This window comes from Phoxinus phoxinus (genome assembly GCF_949152265.1).
Source record: "Phoxinus phoxinus genome assembly, chromosome: 13".
NCBI classification, from domain to species: Eukaryota; Metazoa; Chordata; class Actinopteri; order Cypriniformes; family Leuciscidae; genus Phoxinus; species Phoxinus phoxinus.
The window spans coordinates 12,695,045-12,718,198 of NC_136888.1; the positions used below are offsets into that span (position 1 = coordinate 12,695,045).

Sequence of the window (23,154 nt, forward strand, 5' to 3'; positions counted from 1 at the left end):
CGACGAAACATCGTAGAAGAGGAATGTGGACAAACGTTGACACATATCAACATATCAAAGGTTGGCTTGCTCATCCTAAAATTTCGGAACCACTGCTCACCGTTAAAGCCAATAAACACAATATGCTCCCATAGTCCTGAGACCTCTCTCTCACACAATAACTGAAGCATATTCGCAGGATGCAATGATGGTACTTTTCATCCTCCTCCACCTCAAAATCTTGGTGATGCTTGGCGAACTTTGCACATATCGCAGAGCTAGCATCAAGCATATTTCGCGTTCGTCCATCTGTGCAAGCGAATTGAACCCTTTAAGCATGCGCGTTGTTTCAGATATATGCCAAGTGTAAACACATGAATCGGATACAGTTGAAAGAACGTGTAAGCGGACTGTCAAAAACTCGGATAAAGGTAACAAATCAGAATTGGGCATCAAGACCTGCAGTGTTAACAAGGCCTTATTTTCAGAATAATAACAATTTAACTTTTTTAATTTATTAATTTAAACTAATTATTACGCTATATTTTTTACCACTCTCCGCGCTTCCCCTGGCATGCTCTGGCGCCCCCCAGGGGAGGCGCGCCCCACACTTTGAAAACCCCTGCAATACACCAAAACACATCTTAATACCAGGTGTAAACAGGGCCACACACACACAAATTGTGTGAAGAAGGCTGTAAAAATAAATCTGCATTGCTTGCTTATTCAAAAAACTTTTTCATTAAAGTAAAACAATTGAAAAAAATCTTTCATTTTATCACCACACAACTTGACGCATCATTAATTTCTGTAGCATAAAAAGCCAAAGTTGTTGGCGGCGATAGCCTTGTGGGCAGCACCGACATGAGGTGCCGTTGCGTTTCAGGCGACCCTTTCCCGGTCCCATTTCCTGTCTACATAATATCCTATCATAATATATTGCAAAAACACCCAATATAAATAAAAAGCCAAAGTTTAATACAAAAAAAAAAGCTTAATAGGGTAATGGATTTAGAAAAAAAAGGCTTGCTTGCCTTAGAAAGTACCACTAATAATATAATTTAAAGAACCAATCAATTCCCAGTGGAAAAAATCAAGCCATCAAGCCATCAAAATCAAGCCACAATGCTCGACATTGTGTCCTAGCGAATATTCTATTTAATCTGAAATATGCCACATTACAGAAAGTAAATGCTTTTTGAACGTCATTCCATGTCGTCCTGAAGAAACACAATTGAGCTGTATTTTAATCGGCCTTTAGAAATGGGAAATTCCACCGCACAATCATGACCCCATCAAGAGCTCATCTGTAGGTAAAAAAAAAAGCCACTTGGTGACAATTGTGGGCATGAAGATTAATTATGAAAAACGTCAGCACTGATAAAAGTGTAATTTAAGAGCAGTTCATCTCTAGGTCTCGGCCCTGTCACCGCCTCAAAGGGAGAAGGCAGAGCGTGACGGCACTAGTGCACTGACACTGGCCTGTCACATTTTAATTGCTATCCCCCTCTACAAACAGAAAACAGAGAGAAAGAAGAGAGAAAGAGGAGGAAGAAGATAGCACAGAGACAGTTCCTGACATTTTTTTTGTAAGACAGACCTATCGAACAATCCTGCAGCAACCTAAGACTAAATATAAAGTATGTTGTATTTCAGCTAATGAGAAATCTATGGTGATTTTGCACACTATATGATGCATGCACACTAAAGCATCACACATTTTTAAAATAACAAGTCACTCTCCATTCGGAAGCTTTAAAATGTGTTTTTCAGCATTTTCAGTGGTTCTTATGAGATGCATTTCAGCCCAAAGGATTCACTCCAAGTCTTACATATACGCACAAAGCAATTTGCAGAGGAAATCCCCTCTATTTCATGGCTCACAATGTGTCTCTGCAAGTTGTAATTTAGTCACATTGAAAGCCGAGTGTCTGTTTATGTGTAATTATTCTCGTTTCTTGTGCTGCTTTTGGTTCAGCCCCGCGTGTGTGTGTGTGTGTGTGTGTGTGTGTGTGTGTGTGTGTGTGTGTGTGTGTGTGTGTGTGTGTGTGTGTGTGTGTGTGTGTGTGTGTGTGTGAGAAAAGGGAGCTTCCCTAAGGCATGTTCAGTAGCAAAGAGCAAATCGTAGCATGTAATCCTAACTCATGTCAGAATCCCTCTTTATGACTGCAGAGCTAATAATACAAACATGTTTTCTGTCACACAAATCTGCTGGGCATGAAAATAAGAACAGTGGCCTAACTGACAGAGACACACGAGCATTGTGGGTAAAACTAAGACAAAGTAAAACGTCAAGTATGGAAGTTCACGTTCCATATTTCATCTCGAGCATGATTTAATGTCATGATTTTCATGTCTCCTTAATAAACATGTACACTAGCTTTTGTGAAAGAAAAACAACTTTATTCATGAGGATTTTTTTTTTTTTGTAGTGGAAATGGCAATTTTTTTAAATGTGATTTAATTTTTAATTTTATTTATTAACTTTTAATTTTATGTTATAATTAAACATCTCAAAGAACACTTAATAATTGTATGAAGGTTTATTCAACACTAACCCTAAGTTTGAACAATATTAGTAATGATGCTTTTCTTAGCAATTCATTAAAAAGTAATTTCCACACTTTTTCTATGTTCAGTGCAAAACATGCTGGGATGTCTCTTGTGTCACTCATCTGGGGTAATATCAACGTATTTTAAATATAATAAAAAAGTTAATATTTTTTTATATTATGCAATAATTCATACTTTTTTGATGTATTATTTTTTATCACTAACCCTATGATTAATATGAACAGTTATGCTTTTCTTGGCAAGCAGCAATAATAATGTCCACAATTGTTGTAAGTTTAGTGCAAAGCATGCTGGGATGTCCCTTATGTCACTCACCTGGGGTAAAGCCCCACCCCCAAATCCTGCAGCTCCCCATCACTGATGCTGAAACAGTTGCAGGTCACCTGTGTGAAAACATAAAAAAGGCGTCTCAGAGGGAGGGCATAATGATAATATTCTCCTCTCATCATTAGTTCTCTTGTTAATTTGACTATTTGTCTCTTTTTCGTCCCATAGAAAGTAATGATGCGGCCTGCCAAAAAACGTTTATGCAAATCCAAATTAACTTGGTGATTCCAGACTTGAATAAGTTGTTCTGATTTCGACCAGATCCCAGATGTTCACTCTCATCCCCTCATGGAGAAGCACAAGGGCTTCATTGAGTGAGAGTGTGTGTGTGTTTGTTTGGCTGCGGCTGACTGATGGTCTGATTGCCGTAGGGACGATACACTGCAGAACCGAAACTGGACCGAGTCCATCTCTCGTCCGTAACTAGTCACGGCAACCCGAAGTGAGAGAGAGGAGAGGACAGGATTCTGACAGGTTTTTAGATTGGAACTCTGCGGGATAGACGAGCGATGAGCGGAAGGAGAAAAGCAAACAGAACACAGTCGTAAATAGACAGCGTGAGCGTTGTTGACACGGGGAAAACAGCAGTGTGTGATTTCAGGGACATTTCACAACAGAATTAATTATTAACGCTGAGAAAACGCATCCAAAAATGAACCAAATCGATTGTGCTGCGGGGTCAAAAAAACCCACTGGATGTTTAAATAAATGATCGTTTAATACACCAACACCCTTAAAGGGATAGTTCGCTCAAAAATGAAAGCTCTGTCATAATTTGCTCACCCTCATGTCATTCCTCTCTGACTTTCTTTCCTCTGTGGAACACATGAGATTTTGAACAACGTCTAGGCCGCTTGTTTCCATATAATGAATGTGAATTTGAACTTCTAAACTACATATTTTCAAAATCAACTCTAATTGGTCTTAAGGGAACCCTGTATATTTAGGCACACTTTAAAAAAAGCTGGGTTGTTTCAACCCAATTTTGGGTCAAATATGGACAAACCCAAATGTTGGGTTAAAAAATGTAATTTAAAAATTTAACCCAACGGCTGGGTTTGTCCATATTTGACCCAAAATTGGGTTGAAACAACCCAGCATTTTTTAGAGGGCAGGAATTTGAATTAAATCAATAACAAGGCATCTTCAAATATTATAATACATCTTTACTTTGGTTACAATACATGAAAAGATATAATGCATTGATTATAATGTACATTATGAATACCTTTGGATACATAAGGCGTTGCCGTTCAAATATCGTCTACATTTGTGTACACTGCAACCTTCTGCAAAAAAAAAAAAAAAAAGGAATTATTAAATTAAAAACTTAAACTTAAAAACAAAAGATGTCTTGGCCCCTAACTAATTTAACTTAAATTACTACTTTTAAAACTGAAATAAAAATAAATTAAAGCCAAGTAGAAATTTCATAAAACAACAAAAACTAATAAAAATACCAAAATTATACAAAAACTAATAAATGTAAATGTAACACCGTGTCCTAACTACACGCGACGCGACGCCGCGACACGCGATAAAAGGTATCTTTTCCATGTTAATCAGAGTTTTTGTCCTAACCAGACGCGACGGCGACACGCGAAGTTTCTAATTTAGAAACGGTTCCTATTTCTGCGACGTCGCGGGTGACAGATCCGCCCACACAGAGATCTCATTGAATAAACTGATTGTCATATGAAGAAATTACACTGGTTATGAGTACACATTACTTATTTTTTAGTTAAAAATAGGTCACTGTGGCACAAGCGATAATGGATAATTTACCTCAGATTTTGAAAGCATATAATATAGCGTTCAAACTGAATTCTATGCAAACATACAACTGTACTTCATAACAAAATTAGTCAATAAGTATATTTTGTTCATGAATGTTTTGATTTTTAATAATGTTATTTCTTGATTTGATTATGTCCTTACCCATTTCCAATAGAGAGCCTAAGTCCCGCCCCTCCGCTTCCGGCTCATGGGACCTTATTTCGGAAAAAATATGTATGGAAGTCAATGGCGAGAGATAACTTATGTTTTTATTCCGTCTGAACTGTCCCCTGAACTACACATATGATGTTTGTCAATTTAAAAGGTAAATATGAAAGTCAAGAAAGTCGCAGTTTGTCATAAAACAGAAGAGTAACGTTTAGTTGTATGTGAAAATCGCTCGATGAACTACATCTCTCGTCTCGCACTATGTAGCCTACGTCACAAGATCCGTTGCTCGTATGTGTGTATTCTGGCTCAAAACACGAGTCAGGCATGACGGCGTAACGTTAGGATTATAATGTAAGACTATAGAAAAAATGACAGACGTTAGCTTCAGTAAAGTTAGCTTCATTCATTGAGAGAAAAGGTATGACGTCGCATGTGCGCCTTCTGGGTTTGTAGTCTTTGTAATTACGTATTTTCACAGTCTTATACCTCAACAGTTTTACATCAAACTGCGACTTTCTTGACTTTAAAATGTATCTTTTAAATTGACAAACATCATATGTGTAATTCAGGGCACAATTCAAACGAGATCAAAATATTTGTTGTCTCTCGCCATTGACTACCATACAATATTTTTCCGAAATAAGGTCCCATGGTGGTCGACCGGAAGGGGAGGGACTTAGGCTCTCTATGCGAGTGCGGGCCAGCAGTGCGCTTTCACAGAGAGACTCCGCCCACACGCTGTTCTGAATGGCTGTGATTTTTTGATTGACGTGTGCCGTCTCACAGTCGCGTCGCGTCTAGTGTGGACAGACACACTTGCTGTCGCTGGAATTTTATCGCGTCGCGTGTAGTTAGGACACGGTGTTTTTTAAATGTATTTATTTGAAGAAAAAATAATAGTAATAGTAAAAAATACAAAACAACTGCGACGATTTCCGTATTGGAATGTCATGAGGGTAAGTACATGATTTTTCATGTTTTGGTGAACTATTCCTTATATAGGCGGTCAAAAATTATTTCAATTTTCAGCTTTCAATTCTTTTTTATTTCAATTAAATTAATGTAGGCCTACTATACTTAAGTTTGATAATGTTTTTTTAATTAAATATTTTGTATTTTTAGGAGATATTATGGTACTAAATTATATTTGCGCAGTAGTTATAATCCATTTATTCACATTTTGAGCATAGACCTGAAAATGAAAACTTAAACTGTCCTAAATCTTGAATGATTTGAAGCAACGTATTTCTTTTCGGTCAAAAAGTAGAGCACAAGAGGGTTAAGGAGAACAATCTAGTGAAACCGTTGAGACTGCATTATAATATTCATACCCACAAGCACATCAACTCCAACTTTGACCCAATCGATCGCAAACACCTCATTCCCAAGAGCTCCAAACTCTAGCTAATGCAAATCGATTTAAATACACTAAAAAACAGCATTACGCACACAAGAAAGAAATGAAACGGTTGACAGGCAAAAACACCCATTGATGTTGCCCTCGTAGAAAACATATTTCTGGCACATGCCCAACTAATTAATGGCTAATATATGTGCGGAGCTGCTGGGAAGACTGGCGGCTCTTCATGTGGCGCCATTGCAGAGTCTTTCATGTGGGGAGCGTGAGATGGGTTTCAAAAGGTGTGACTGAACGACTGCTTGGTTGCAATCTCACTGACGACAGGTTGAAGTGTGTGTTTGTGTGCATATAGCATGTCTGAGGTCTGGCATCTCGCTCCACGTATCTGCACTACACAATAGAGAATTGGATCCACAGTCACCCTATTTTAGTTACATGCCACTTCATTATTCACATATTGTTTTCTACATTCTGAAAATAAAAAAAGCATGTAAAGACGGACAAATGACCTCTCGTGCTTTCAACAGGATCCAAAAAACAAACATGGACTTGAACTAGATGATGTGGGATAAATAAATAAATGCAAGGAGACGAGAGAGAGAGAGAGAGAGAGAGAGAGAGAGAGAGAGAGAGAGAGAGAGATCAAAACTTTACAACTTTAAAGCTACAATTTTTGCTACAAAATATGATTTTTGTAATAAAATATCCAAAAATCACTTGCACAATGTTATATATTTCCTGCAGTTGTGTACTTACAATATCCCAAAAGTTCCCAAAGATTTTTTATTTCAGAGATATTCCAATTTTAAATAATTGCCGTCCCGGAAAACCTGTTCACTTGTCGCCTGTCACTGACGTAATATCTGCGTTATCCCTGGTTTGCGGCCGGTCGTACTGCCATGGTAACCATGGCGACAGACGTGGACAACTGCGTACTAGTGCGTGACGTCTAGCTGCACGCTGTTGTTGTTTCGTTCAAACATAATGGACCATGGCAAGCAGATTTTGGGAAAAAAGGAGAACTAACAGGAGGATCAATATCAGCGTGGCATTTTCGAGATGTCGGGAGCTCCACGTGCGCGGCTAACTTCGACTTGACAAAGGTCTGACGCTCTTGCATGTACTTTATTGTACAGGTGAGCAAATGTACATAAAACTAATCAATGTTATATAGTTCAACATGATGAAATGTTAGAATATGATCTGTATGTTATTTTAATATTGATCTAGCTTACTGTTAGTCTCATATAGCAAGCAAACTAACACAGAATAACATTATAACTTTCACCACACTCAAATGCAGTTTAGTGTGATAGTGTAGACCAAGTGAAACAGCGCTGCGTTACCTCAAGTTTAATTCGTCAAATAAACTGACCTTTGTGAGTAGTAATTCAGCACTTGCGGGTAGTTCGGTAGAATGACATGCCCTTATTCCTTTATATCTGCGGGACTCGCGTGTGGCGATGATATCTGTCTCTTATTAGCAAACGCGCCCTGCTTCATACCACAGTCATGATAAAACATTAATGTATTCACTCATCCATAAACATTATTACAGTAGATCCATGGCTTGACGACAAGTTCCATAATTCCGCAGGAAATATCGTGTCATCAAACTACACTTTTGTTATTGCAAGAGGTTAGCGACCCCTAGCGGCGAAAAAAATTACATATTGTATCTTTAAAAGCTGAATTTATAAAAATAATTAATAAGTTTGCATACCCTTGATTATTGTGTGTCGTTACCTGGATGATCCACAACCTGGATGTTATGTAATAGTTGTTTATGAGTCCATCATTTTCTCAAACGGAAGCTCAAACATGCTGCGTTACACATGAGAATTAACCTCATTGGTTCTTGCGGAAGCTCAAACATGCTGTGTTACACATGAGAATGAACCTCATTGGTTCTTGCGGAAGCTCAAACATGCTGTGTTACACATGAGAATGAACCTCATTGGTTCTTGCGGAAGCACAAACATGCTGCGTTACACATGAGAATGAACCTCATTGGTTCTTGCGGAAGCTCAAACATGCTGCTTTACACATGAGAATGAACGTCATTGGTTCTTGCAATGAAAAAAAAAAAACATGCTCAAATATACACTTCCCATTATGATACCCCATGTTGAACATGTAAAGTCAGAGCAGCCATCCGTGCTGAACTGGTGAACAGATATTCTGCGGAGCTCAGTAACTCAAAAGCACTGTGCTGCACTGACATCACACCAACTCTACTGCAGACCTGTTATTCAATGGTGTGAATCACTTCTCTGCATTTCCTGCCAGTATGCGCCATCTGCACACACAACACATCACGCTCAAGTTGTTTTTGAAATTTTTAGAACTTTTAATGGAGAAATCACTGGCAGAGTTTTGAGGGCATTATGTAACAGCACTGATGCAGATGGAGCAAATGTCATTTTCATGTCTTAATATCTCTAGGTCAGGTTGGTTCAGCTGGGATTATGTGCATTCGCTTTTACAATGGCAAACTTGAACCAAAACAATGTAACTCGTATGGAAACGCAAGTTCATATCCAGAACTTGGCAGCTAAAAAAATGCAAAGGTCTTGCTTGCATTTAGAGAGTCATTGGTCAGACGCGACCGCTTGCATCTGCGCTGGAAACCCATCAAAACACTAAACAGCCCAGTTCATTCCCATTCTAGCAAACTACACAATGAAGAAGCAATGATGCAATGGCGTTTCCTCCGAGGAGGCAAGGGAGGCAGTGCCTCCTTAAAACATATTGGATAAGAAACAATCCATATTAAAAAGATAAAACAACGCAAAAATTACAAAATGTGACATTACAAAGTGCATAAATTACTTGTTTTTCTAAAGTAATCTGTCCAACAGCGACACCAGCAGTTAAAGTTACAGTGGGAATCCGTGAATCTTGCCTCCACTGAGCCCATTGACTTTAACAGACCCCCTAAAGCGTGTGCTGGGTTTGGTGGGGGTTAGTTGAGAATGAATGGGGGAAAGTCACATGAGATGAGGCAATACCGCAATCACACTATGATTGGTTATGGTTGGATATGATTGGTCTGTGCGATAAATCCCGCCTCTTGTTTTCCCGAGCATTCGCGAATCGTTCTGAACGAACAAAATAATGGTGTCAATGGGAAGACTAACCCAATGTCTGTTAACCCATACATTATCAGGTGGTATCACTCATTTTTGACCAACAGGACCCAGCAGGTCCGAGTGAACCAGACATTATCTGAGTGTAAAGTAATCAATACAGGTGTTCCGCAAGGATCTTCTCCCATTCTGTTTACATTATACACAAACAATTGTACAAGCAGTCATCCCAGCATTTTATTATCAAGTTTTTGAATGACACTGCCATCTTGGAACTTATGGATACCGACACTGACATTTCTGACTATAGTTTGGAGGTTAACAAGTGTGTACAATGGTGTGAGGACGATCATCTCATTGTAAATACTAAGAAAACAGAATAAATGATTTTTGATCCAGAACATCTGGGGGACGACCATACTCCATTACTGGCCCATAACATTTGTATTACACAGTTTCATTCTAACAAATTTGAGGGTGTACATATTGACAGTAATTTGTCTTGGAATATCAATGTGAGTTCTATGCACTAGTATCCAACAGTGACTCAACTTCTTGACAGAGGTGTTTGGGCTTGGACAGAGGGTATTGATGTTATTTTAACATGCTGGGATAGAGAGTGTATTACGTTACGGAATCATAGCTTGGTTTGGTAATATATCAGTTAAGTTAAAAATCACAAATAGACTGGTTCACACAGCAATGAAAGTGATGGGGTTGAGGGAGCATCCCTCCCTCCAAATCTTCTTTGAGAAAACCATAGTTAAACAGACTAGGAAAATTATAGCGGACCCCTACCATGTCCAGTACTCAGAGTACGAACTGCTCCCATCAGGTAGACGCTATAGGAATCCAATTAAATACAGGAAAAGATACCTGAATAGGTGATGAATTAGGTGAATCTCCTAAATTCGGGACATGGGGTGGGTGTGAAATGAGGGGCTGTGTTGTAGGTACTAAATGCACTTATGTCTGCACTTTTTTTGGTTTCTGTGTCTGTTACTGCACTATAATTGTATGTATTTTATGTGGCAGCTTTTGTGTCCAAAACAAATTTCCCTAGGGACAAATAAAGTAATCTTCAATCTTTAATCTAGAAGACTAACTAAAAAGTAAGTAAACAACTCGACCACCTACTGTAGATATCACCGCTTTATGTCCCATCAAAATCAAACGTGAAATGGCCTGAAACCATGATGACTGTCGTATGTATATTGCCACTGCAAGAACATACATACTCTGAATACCCTCTATAAGAGACACCAAGCTTTTTAACAGTAGTATAAAAGCCCAGTTCATGGATACATACATTGGCCACACTGGCTTTGTCTGCCGGGACAGAAAGGGCACCAAAAAAGCATTATGATCAGTTGTATCTCATTTGCAAAACCGTCAGCATGGCCGGCTGAGCGTACTGACACAAAAAAATGCCAGCCACACCAAAAGACACGCAACTCAAAGCCCTACCGCAAACGCTCCCTGGACAGCAACCAGAACTCTGTCAGAGCTCATCAAAAACACAGAGGCTCCCTGGGAAATAGAACAGTGCACATCTTTGTCCGAAGGCTGTTTTAAATGTACTGAAGGGCTGCCCATCAAAAACAGAAGAGAAAAGGAAGAAAGCCAACAACAGAATTACATTAGAACAACAACATCGTCTCCTCTCCGTCTCATCAGCACACCTGCTGTCTACTACAGGGATCAAAGCAGGCGCTTCCATCACAATGGCGGGATCCAAGCGAGATGGAGAGGATGGCTGGTTTCGAGAAGGCTACTCAATATAATAAATAGGTTTCTGTTCTCGTCTGGCCCTCCCCTCAGATCTGCAATGCAGCCCAGGGGTCTCGCAACGCTCATGGACCTGCGTCGTGAGAGGTGTTTTTCAGATGAATCTGACACGGCAGATCTCAGAGAGAATGTCTTTAATCACAGGCAGTCTCCTCTTTCCACCGGAGGTGCGAACACTGGGAACAAATCTATACATTTGTAGCCTTTTGGGAAACATTAGGTTTCTGACTTGGGCTAATTTTTCTTTATACAATCTTGGGAGAAAATTAAATTGTCTCACAAGGGGATACATCAATTCTTTTTTCACTTTATACAGAATTGAATGGTCTATATAGTGAACGGAGAGCAAAAACACAATATAGTTACAGCTGTGATGATTAAAAAAAACAGCTAATGTATACACCACTGCACAGAACCCATAATTAATGAATATAGACCTATTGTACTGTATATAAATGTATCTTGCAACTGAAGGATGGTACAAGGGTTGCATATATTATGAAAAATCATATCAATTACCATGTTTAACACTATGAAAAGTTGAACAAATAGTAAAACAAATGTAACCCATTTATATATCTATTGTGTAAATACTGTACATTTTCCCATAGTAAATGTTTAAAATGTCTTTCTCACCACCAACAATTTCATCACAGAATGCTATTAAATCATACATAATCTGACATGTGAATGACATTGTTGTAGGAATTGCATGGAAATGAATGAATGAATTAATATATACTGTACCCTGCACACACTCACACCCCAAACTGTCTTAGTTACTTATTAAAAACATATGTTTTCAAAAATGAACATAACTGCTTCAAAATTCACGTTTTCACTATGGGTGTGTGTATTTTACGTTGTAGAGCAAAACGTCAAAGTATTGTCAAGTTATGTTTACCATAGGCTTAATTTTATACACAAAGAAAAACAGGAAAATCTCAAAGGAACCAGCAGCGAATTAGACTTCCGGGTTCTGACGTCATACCTTCCCCACTTTATTTCAAATTAGATAATTTGGACAAAACCTCGGACAAATTAGTTGGAACAATGAATTTTGTATAAGTCCACATGTCCAAAAGTGCTTATAGTTGAAGAATCACCCAGTTATGAGTTGTAAAAAATCTTCATTCCCATTTGCCCTAATATGTAAAAACAATGTACGTAAATGGCTAAATGTTGTTAACTAGTGAACTCTACAACTGCCTAGTGTGCTTTCTTTGTTCCTCAACATTTTATGATAATATTATCCTTATTATATGTCATTAACAGTAAACATGTAAACATTTTTGCCTAATAAGCGTTACCATAAAAAAATTGTCCTTTCTAAGTCCAAAGATTTGAAATCTGAGATGTTTTTAATGATGTTTCATTAACAAAGAGCACGTTCAAATAATCTATCCAATCAACTCGTCATCAGCAACTACCACGTCTATCCTACACAGTCGACTCACCGACATTCCTCAACAGTTTTCAGCATCCCTCCTCCACCCCGACCCGTCACTCTTGGTTTGTTGAGTGCCAGGTGCCCTACCACAGCCAGGAATACGGGTACTCTGGGTTCGGGCCAAATTCCAAACTCGGAGCCCTATCCACGGACAACACGCCAAATACGCATACCATTTATTCTATCTGACTTATTTGTAAGTGTGAACTTGTGAATGATAATTCTGACACAAGGGCATTTGGGGCAGTCGAGTCAGACTGGTAACCCAGATTCTCAATTCTCATCCACAGGAAATGACTGAGGTGCAGTCAATCGCCAATCGCTCCACGGGCACCACAGCAAAAAATGTCTGCCCACTGCTCCGGGTGTGTGTATCCACGGTTTGCAGTGTGTGTGCGTTCACTGCTCACTACTCCTAATGTGTGTGCACTAACTTGGATGGGTTAAATGCAGAGGACAAATTCCGAGTATGGGTTACCATACAAACCACTTTCACTTTTTTCCACTTTCACTTTTCAACACGAACGCATATAAAACACTCGAGATTGCAGTATTCACACATTCTTCCTCCAATATTTAAATTACTGTTTTTTCCTTAAACTATTTCATCCATCCCCAGTCCTGAATACATGGTGACATTTTTGCTAACAAGCTAATTCAAATAGGCGTGTGCACTTGATTTCCTGCGGTACACAGGTACTTCCTGTGGATGGCTTTGTCTTTGTATCCCAGCATGCCTCTTTGCCCTCCTCATCTAAATGCAGAACAACGTACACACCTGGTAATGTTTGTACGAGGGCTTTTCAATCTCAGCGGTAAGTCTTACGCCATTAGGCAGCACAACTGTTATTAAATGGCTAGGGAAGGAAGCTGGGAAAAACAACCAATTAAACCAACAAGAGTTTAGATGCATCAAGCTCCTCCAAATCTTTCTTCGTCCTCCCAGACGAAATCCACCGGCTGTAAGAAGCACTCAAGCACAGCGTCAACATCTGCAGTTCAGACTGGGGTCCTCGCTGGATGGCGTACACCCTCGGACACCTCCAGGAGAACATCTTTAATAAGAGCAAGCAGTCTGAGACAGAGATGTGTTCATTACCGAAGACCAATTTAAAAAAAAAAACAACAACAACAAAAAAAAAGCAGGCCATTAGTGGGTATTTACAGAGTGCTAATACTACGGGGATCCATGATTTTCTTGCCTCTCTTTAGGGAGTACAGGGCGATCTGCCAACAATGTTAATGTAGGTTTGGAGCAGGCACAGTGCCCGATGTTATAAATAAAGGTTGCTTGTGTGGTTGGTTGGATGGATGGTAGATAGATACCATTTAAGGTCAGTCTACATGAGGGAGGATTTGAGCTTTCTAAAATAAGGAGATGAGGAGAGGGGTTTGTTTATCTTACTGACGAGTCGCTCATACAAGAACACTTTAGTAAGATCTGACCTCTCACACCCAGAGCAACCTGCACTGAAGGAGTGAGGCGTTATATACAGTAAATAGAAATAGTTATACAGTTAAAGAGTAACATTATGTTACTCTTTAACTGTACCTTTGTGTTTTTTTTGCATACAGACAACAACTTTGTCAAATCGTTCCCCCCTTCACACGGATCCACGGAAACACCTAAAAACGCTGTATTATTCATCCCAGGCCAGTAGTTGGCGTTGTCACTTTGTAAGGAAACACTACGCCCCTACAGACTAAACTCGTAATACGCATGACGTCGCCATTTTCCCAAATTCACGTTTTTGTAGTTTACGCAGAGATGATAAGTGTATCGTTTTCAAAAACTTCCACTTTGAATCCCGTTTTCAAATGTATGTGTTTTCAGGGCCCCAAAATGACATTGTCGTGTAAATGAACGGACAAAACGCTTTAAAATTTTTTCGTTTAAACACCCCCTTAGTCTCATTTCCCAAGGAAGCACATTTTGCTGGATGAATCAGTCACACAGCCTGTGCCTGTGTGTGTGTGTGTGTGTGTGTGTGTGTGCATCTCGTGTTCGTCTCAGTGTGATAGAGTGTGAGAAACAGCAGGCTTCTTTCACATGATGGCATCTCCACCTGTCTGCTCTGACATCTAGGTTCTGTGTGACATCCGTAGCCCATGGCGACAGGACCTGCGACTCCTAGACACACACTCCATCTGCAGTCAGTGTGTGAAGCAACAAGATTAAAACTATCAAAATCCATCCGTAACGGACCCCCCCAAAAACAAAACCTCACATTCCCACACCCTGCTTGCTGACCTTTACCACTGTAAGAACTACTGTGAAATTGGTTTTGTGGTATTTCCTAAAGGTAAAAAAAAAAGCATTGGCTCCTAATCGTGCCTTTGTTGGGTGACTATGTGAAGGAAAAAGCATTAAGAATTGTTTTTATTTTTTACTAAGACTTTACTAAAAGGTGTGTTTATTCTTAGATGTTGTGTATATAAGAACTGTTGTTGAGCTCTAATCTCTGCGGTCTGCAGCAGCTCAGGTATGTCTCACCTGATAGTATAGCACTTCACTCCACAGTCTGGTGTGAAGAGATGATCCATGACTGTAAGATCAAACCACCAAACACACACACACACACACACACACGCACGCACACACACACACACACACACACACACACACACACACACACACACACACACACACACACACACACACACACACACACACACACACACACACACACACACACACACACAGACACAGACACAGACACACACACACACACACACACACACTTTTATGGAGACGTTTCATAGACAATGCTTTACATACTGTACAAACGGCATATTCTATCCCCTACACTAAACCTAAACCTACCCTCAGAAAATCAGAAAACGTTCTGCATTTTTACATTTGCAAAAAAACATCACTTAGAATGATTTAGAAGCTGTTTTCCATGTGGGGAACAAAAAACGTCTTCACAAGGACATGGATTGTCGGATATTGCCATCGTTGTGGGGCAAAAGACAAATGATTTACCAGGAAACACACACACACACACACCAAAATGATTTACACTATAACAAGTAATGTATATATATATATATATATATATATTAAATAAACTAAGAATTACATGATTTAAAATAATTATTAAAAGTTTTTTTTTTAAATAATAAATAAAAATAAATGAATATGTAAATTATTTAAAATATACAAATAAAAACGTGTTATTTTTTTTATAAAAAATAATAAAAATAAAATAAAATGTAAAAGATAGAAGATATAGACAGAGACAAATCGATTATAATTATATATATATATATATAAATACAATCAAATGAAATAAAATAAAATAATAAAATAAAATTAAGAAATTAAATTAAATGAATGAATGAAATTAAATGTTATAACCTAGTGTGTTTGCACTAACCTCCAGAATCTCAGAGGATCACCATCTGTGCCATCATGCCCCCCAAATACTGTCATACCCACAAAGTGTGTGTGTGTGTGTGTGTGTGTGTGTGTGTGTGTGTGTGTGTGTGTGTGTGTGTGTGTGTGTGTGCGTGCGTGCGTGCGTGTGTGTGCGTGTGCGTGTGTAAATATGCATGCACTATAAATAAAGAGCCACTGTCAGTCATGTTATCAATGATGGGAATCAAACAGTCTGGGGAGTAAATCACACCCACAGCAGGGTGCGAGTGGAGAAATGGAATATCCATATCCTGCCAAAAATATCATATACTGCCACTGGATGAGATCCAATCCAAACTGTATGTATAAGGTAAAGCTACATAGATACACTGAATGAGTTTCCTATACAGAACATGTTATTTTAAGTCAGACTTCCAGCCAACAGTGTATACTTAAGTTAATGTAAATTTACAGTAATGCAGTGGCGAGACAGTCCGTCCTTGTAAATAAAATACTGCATATGGCTATGCATACAATTTATGATATACAAATATATGGTGTATACTATCGACTTCAAATTCAAAACAGACGGCAATCGTATTTCTTTGTATCCCCTGATGCAAAGACACTGGGATATAGTTTACATCTCCCCACATTCTTGCTTAACTATATACTAGATCACAGAAAGCCAATACGATTACTATGAAATTGCCTTGCGTCTTTGAGGCTTAGAGTAAGAATAAAACTTCATGTGCATTGGCAACATGTACTTTTAGATTTATTGGCCTACCTCATCTTCACAGGAGGCTTATTTATGACCCCATGGACTCACTTTTAATACAGTTTTCCTTCTCATGCTGTGAAAGGGACATTTGTACTATGAAGACAAGGCTTAAAGCATTTTTTAATACTGACTGAAACCAGAACAGACTTCATAAAATAAACAAGAATATAGATCATCATATAGATATATGCATACTGTATATTCTGGAATATAAGGTTGTGTTCACACTTGGCAGGTTTGGTAAGATTAAAACGAACCCTGGTGCGATTGCTCTGTTAATGTAATTCATTTGAATAAGTGTGAACGCTGCTATCCGAATCCATGGTGCGCTCTAAACAAGCGAACAGAGAAAAGATTGGTCTCGGTCTGCTTCCAAACGAACTCTGGAGCGGTTCGACTGAAATATGAACACAACAGGGACCACAGACATGTAAACAAACCAAAAATGGGACCCTGAAAAGGACAGAAAGGACAGCTGTTTTTTTCTCATCATAGTCGCGATGTTGCCCATCAGAGTTCAGGCATCAGAACCGAGTCTCCTCGCAGTAGAACTTCATGTGTGTGTGTGATGGAGGGATTCCTGCCGCTGTTTTAACTCCTTTACACATTTCTAAGCTCTTTACGAGTTCTCAGCTGGTCAAAATACCATCATTTGTCGGCTACGCACATACAACGAGTGCATTTATCCCGTTCGGTATGTTCGGTAAATTCGGTCTCAAAATATACGTAATAAATGCCGACCAATCAGGTTGTGAACATATCCTTATGACTTTAGGTTCGGAATCTTTAAGTTTGGTGTTAATAATGCCAATGTGAACGCTAAGCAGACCAGGAGTATTTTCTTTTTTAAAGTCCGGAGTCTCCGGACAAAATGAACCAAACTTTAAGTGTGGACACACAAGTTACGTTTTTTTAATAATCTAAAACATGCTACGACTTATATTTCAAAGCGACTTGTATACTGCAATTAACATCAAGCATGCAAATCATGTGCACCGTTTATTTGTATAGTGCATTTCCCACATACCGGAAGTGACAGTTTTGCTTTAAATACATTTGTTAGGGCTTGGTGTTTATAATGAATGTTGTTTATAATAAATCCCACTATAATTTATTTTGGTTTTATAGATTTTGGTTTTTACATGCTCAGTGTTGCATGCTCACATTTAGTCTAGAATTACAATAACCATCATGTCCACACAGCAACTCTGCACTTACAATTCCTCTCAACATGGGGACAGGAGAGCTGTCCGTCAATACATGGAAAAACAAAATAACTTGCGTTACTTATTTGAAAAAAATAATTCAGATATTTTGTAATTAAAATTTAAAAGTAATGCGTTACTAGGTACTTAAAATAATTAATCCGATTACAAAACCCATGGTATTGTAATGATTTACTACCCCCAACACAAATTACAAATTACAAAATTACTCTTAAATGTAAAGGATTTGTCATTGAGTGAGGGGAACTAAAATACATGTTTATAGTGTTTATAATGTTTGCAGATATTTTGTTTTACCACCAGCATTTTACATAATTTCTGAATGTAATAATAAAGTGTGTTGTTGTTGTTGTTTTTTCAACAATGTCATTTTGTAATAGTATGTAGTTGTGCTTAGAGTCAATTGTTTTATTTTTGATAACACAATGAAACATGCCAAATTGTGAAGACTTAATTTTTGGGCAGGCTGTCATACATAGAAAAAAAAAACAAAAAAAAAACAAGAGAGAACCAACAAAATGTGAATAAATGATTATGTTAAAGTCAATGTCTGCTTTTCTGAGCGCTTTTCTTTGTTTATGTTTATTGTTGTTGTTTGCATAGTAAAATAAAACGTATGGCTGTTTGTCTTTTTTTCCAAATAATTTCGTCAGAAAAATACTTTAACCAAGTTTAGAGTCTTCCTTTATATTAAACATACTCATATTTTGAACGTTTAAACGAATATGTAGTCATAAAACACAAATACTGTATCTCCTCCAGACATCACTGTTGGCGACTACTGTATATATAATGAAAAGTGAAATGTGTAAACCAGCCTACAGAGTTAACAGGCAACGAATAAAAGCCACAAAACTCCTATTTTGATTTCACAAGGTCACATGACCTCATCTTAACGATAAAATTACGGATCATATCAGTTTGACGGTAATTTGCACTATATGTCAATCCATTGGAAGCAGAACACATCCACAAATTCACCATATACATTCACTACGAGGCAAGACCACAGTGTAGAGCACTGGAGATTTTGAGCTATATGCACGATGAGAGAGTCATGATCCATAATCATCAAGTTCTGAGAGAGCATTAAATCAATCCACAACATTATCTCGCACACACAGACATATCAGTGTCCGCAGGGCTCTAGGTTCCGCTTAAAGCTTCTTAGATTACAGCCAGAGAGAAGAGCGCAGGACTGGCACGAAGCGCATGCAATATGAATCAGACGTTTTAAAATCACCAACATTTAATATGTTTCATTCTGCCCATGACGAAGTCTGAGGAAGCTCAGGGCGTGTAGAGAGAGTAATGAGTCTGTTAAATATATAATATCCCTGAGAAGCTCCAAGAAACATGGGCCAGCTCTCGTGAGCGTCTCTGCTGGTGATTTGTGACAGCACTTTCAGCTCGCCCTGAAGTCAAATCCTCTAATCACAGCTGACCTCATCATTGCTTTCGCTATTCCACCGTACATTTATAATGTATGTGCATTTGAATATCTTTAAGTGAGATGTTACGTGTCCAATCCGACCATGAAATCGGCTCTCATGACACCATGTTGACCCAACGGCGGTCTTGTCATGGCTGCATGTTCTGTGACATACTGTACTAGCCTCTGCTACTTCCTACTCTTATCAGTGCAAAGGCTGTCAGTTCTAGCGAGAGAAGTATTGGAGGACGGGCTGGAGGTACTGTATCTTATGCGGGACACCAAATGTCTCGTCATTGTCATCACGTCTTTGAGGGTGTGAGGTCATATGAGGACACCAGGGGCCTTAAGACTTGCTGCCCAATGGCTTCACAATCGACTTGCCAACTCTAGGAACAAAATGCAATGTGATAAAGTGTGAATGACAAGAACAGATACAAGACAAGAAAATGAACTCTATATAGAGGAGTGATGTGTTTGCTTTTAGAGGTCTGATGTTTTCAAACCATTTTATTATCTACTCACATGACTTGGCCTTTGAAGCAGCATAAGGATGTCCGGATCAAATTATATTTTTATTTTTATACACAGACACACACACACACACACACACGCACACGCACACGCACACGCACACGCACACGCACACGCACACGCACACGCACACGCACACGCACACACACACACACACACACACACACACACACACACACCTTATTTTCATTGCTGTAATACAATAGTTTGAATCATATTGCCTTGACAATTTATTTTATTTTATAAAAATCAAACATTATTTAAAATAGGAAATAAATTCAATTGCATAAATACTACTACAGTTTGTAAACAGTTATACCTTAAAATGTGTTTGGCGATATGTATTTTTTTACATTTGTATTACAGTAATATAATTACTTTTTTGCAAAAACTATAATAAAAAAAATATATATATATATAAATATACATTTATATAATTATCATTATATACAGTATGTAGTGTAGCCTAGTGTTGTATTTTCGAAATTAGTTTATTTGTATTTATATATCTGATTAACTCTTAAATGTTTAATTATAGTATTTACAAAAGTTATTACATTTATAAATACTAAGATATAAATACTATAATTAAAAATATCTATAATATATCTAAATAAAAATAAACATTTCAAATATATATATACTTTTTTAGCTTAATTTTTTAGTTATATATTTGTATTAATTCCTTATATATATATATATATATATATATAGTTTTGCAAAAAATAAAATAGGCTTTATTTTGCTTTATGGTGTGAAACACAACCCATACATTTTCTTTAAATTTTTCTTGAGATCTGCCCCTTTAGAACACAAATGGTCTATACATTCATTATCTGTATATTAAGTGATGTGTTGGATAAAACTGGCATACTGAAGCATTATAGTGAAAAGTTCCTCTGTACGCGAGTAATGTCTGAGGTCTGGGGACATTGCGGTGGAAGATGTGACATTATTGGATGCCTCTGGAAAAAAAAAAACAGCTCATATCTAATAAATGCTGTTGTACTTCACACAGGGAATTTGTGCCCAGAGCTCCAGGAAGCACAGGCACTCATATCTCACTGTGCTCCAATGTACTCCAAAACCTCATGAGGTCACATACAAACAGCATATTTGTAGTTATACACATACAAAACAAGAAGATTTCTCATGTTCCTGTTAAAATATTTACCTTAAAATATTCACCTTAAGTACGTCCCAGCATGTCCAGAATCCAGAGCACATCCATGATTGATGGCTCCGGATGATAGTGGCATGCGTCGCCCAACAGCAAGAGAGTAAAAGCTGTTTTTTATGAAAAGCACACAGCATGAAATCGTTGGTGCCGCCACTGGAGCGCAAGACCAAATTCTGTCTTTCTGATGGGATCCTGAACTTTGTTTGACCTTGAGAAATGAAAGAGGACAGGTAATGATGTCCTCCTACACAACGAAACCTGTCAGTGGGACTCACAGTGGCAGTGATATGGACTAACTTCCCTAGTTGTGTTTAAGGAGACTGGCAACTGGAATTTTTCTGGTTTGACCCATGCAAGCTACTGTACACGCGTCACATTTAAAGTCCAAAGATGATGTTTACTAACAAAAGCGAACTCTAGACAGAGTGCATAGCAAACACCAACAATAACGGACCAAGACAGAAAGAAAATGAGAAACTTAAATACTCAATGATAATGAACTCAATAATGATCAGATGTGATAAATAAATAAAAAGATCTGTCCATGCATCAGAGGGCTAGAATAGAGCTAAAAATCTGCACTCACATGCTAAAAAACTCTGACCCGTGTCCCACCAGTAGCATTTTTACAAAGAGTCAAGAGAGGAAACTTAAAGTTGGAGCGAGAGTAGAGAGAGAGCTGATTTAATCGGGATGAGAGAGTCTAGGGGACTGAACTGGATATGACAATAGTATGCACTAAAGAGGACACTAGTCCATCTTATCTGCAATATGGCAGCGCTGATGAGCAGATTTCATTGGAATGAAGAGGGATCGGATCAGATAAAGTTTATCTGCACCAGACAGCAGAGAGAGAAAGTGTGCATGCCTAGTTTTAGACAACGCTTCTGTGGGCACACAACAGATATTCTCACAAAGTGCATTTAGTTCATGGTCTGAAACCTTTTTTTTTTTTTTTTTCATTTTTTAGTTAATGAGAAATATATTTCTTACAACTTTTTTCAACATTTGCTAATGTGAGTTATTAAAAATACAATTATTCATTGTTTGTTCATATAGTTCACAGTGCATTGATGTTAGCAGATACATATTTTGATTTTAAAAATGTATTAGTAAATAAAATGAACATTAACTAAGATGAATAAATGCTGTTAAAGTATTGTTCATTGTTAGTTCTTCTTAACTAATTTTGTTAATCTTAACAAATGAAACCTTATAAAGTGTGACCAAAATTTTTTAATTACAAACAAATAAATTATTTTAAAAATAAAAATAAAAGACCCGCATTTTAAAAATAACCAGTCACAGTGTCACATGTATGTTCTTGTTTTCATGCGGTTTTCATTGTGTTTCCAGTTAGCTTCTAAGTTGTTTATTAGTCCTGTCATCCACTGTTCCCTGTCAGTTTGTCACTGTGGTTTCTAATTGATTTTGTTAGTTCAGTTCAGGTGGGTTTCATTAATTATCTCGTCAGCTCATAGTTTGCCCTTATACAGTATATAAGTGTGTCTGTGAGTTCCTTGTTCTGCACTGTTTGTTGTTAGAGGTATGTTGGTTGTGTTTCTTTCTCCTGTGTATCGTTTGAATCTTCAAATAAAGACTATTCAGATTATATTCTTATGCATGTATTCTACACAGCAATACAGGGACACATATAGTAAAAAAAAAACAAAAAAAAAACTATGAATCTTAATAAAAAATGAAATAGAAAGGATTCATATAGTTGTCAATGACAGTACAGTTTTGTACTGTCAAGTGTAATATTTTACAACCTATCTTTTTTTACCACAAATAGCAATATACTATATGGACTGTATTTCTATCCTGTCTGCTTTGACTAAAGTCTAATGTTGGACAATTTAGGGCCGAATCTGCATGCACTGGGTTTTTAACTGATCTTTTGATGAGTGAGAATTTGATTGGTTGGTCTTCCTGTGACGGGTCAGTTAACCAATCACTTCTAACTCCTCATCAATAATGCAGGAGAAGATTGAATGCGTTTACATCCTTTAGGTATTACTATTTATGAGAGAGTTTCATTCAAGAAAAACCCTACAGCACACAATGATGCATAAGTGTCTTTGTCCAAAACTGCACGTTGTAATGACTGATGCTTATACGAA

General features: G+C 37.9%; 1 protein-coding gene across 1 annotated transcript in view; it reads right to left on the reverse strand.

Annotated features, from left to right (window-relative positions):
- smyd3 (SET and MYND domain containing 3) overlaps positions 1-23,154 on the reverse strand; it is a 164,810-nt gene that overhangs the window by 34,580 nt on the left and 107,076 nt on the right. The window contains exon 6 of the mRNA XM_079633873.1: positions 2,869-2,936. Coding sequence (XP_079489999.1) covers positions 2,869-2,936 — 68 coding nt within the window. The remainder of the gene's footprint in view (positions 1-2,868; positions 2,937-23,154) is intronic.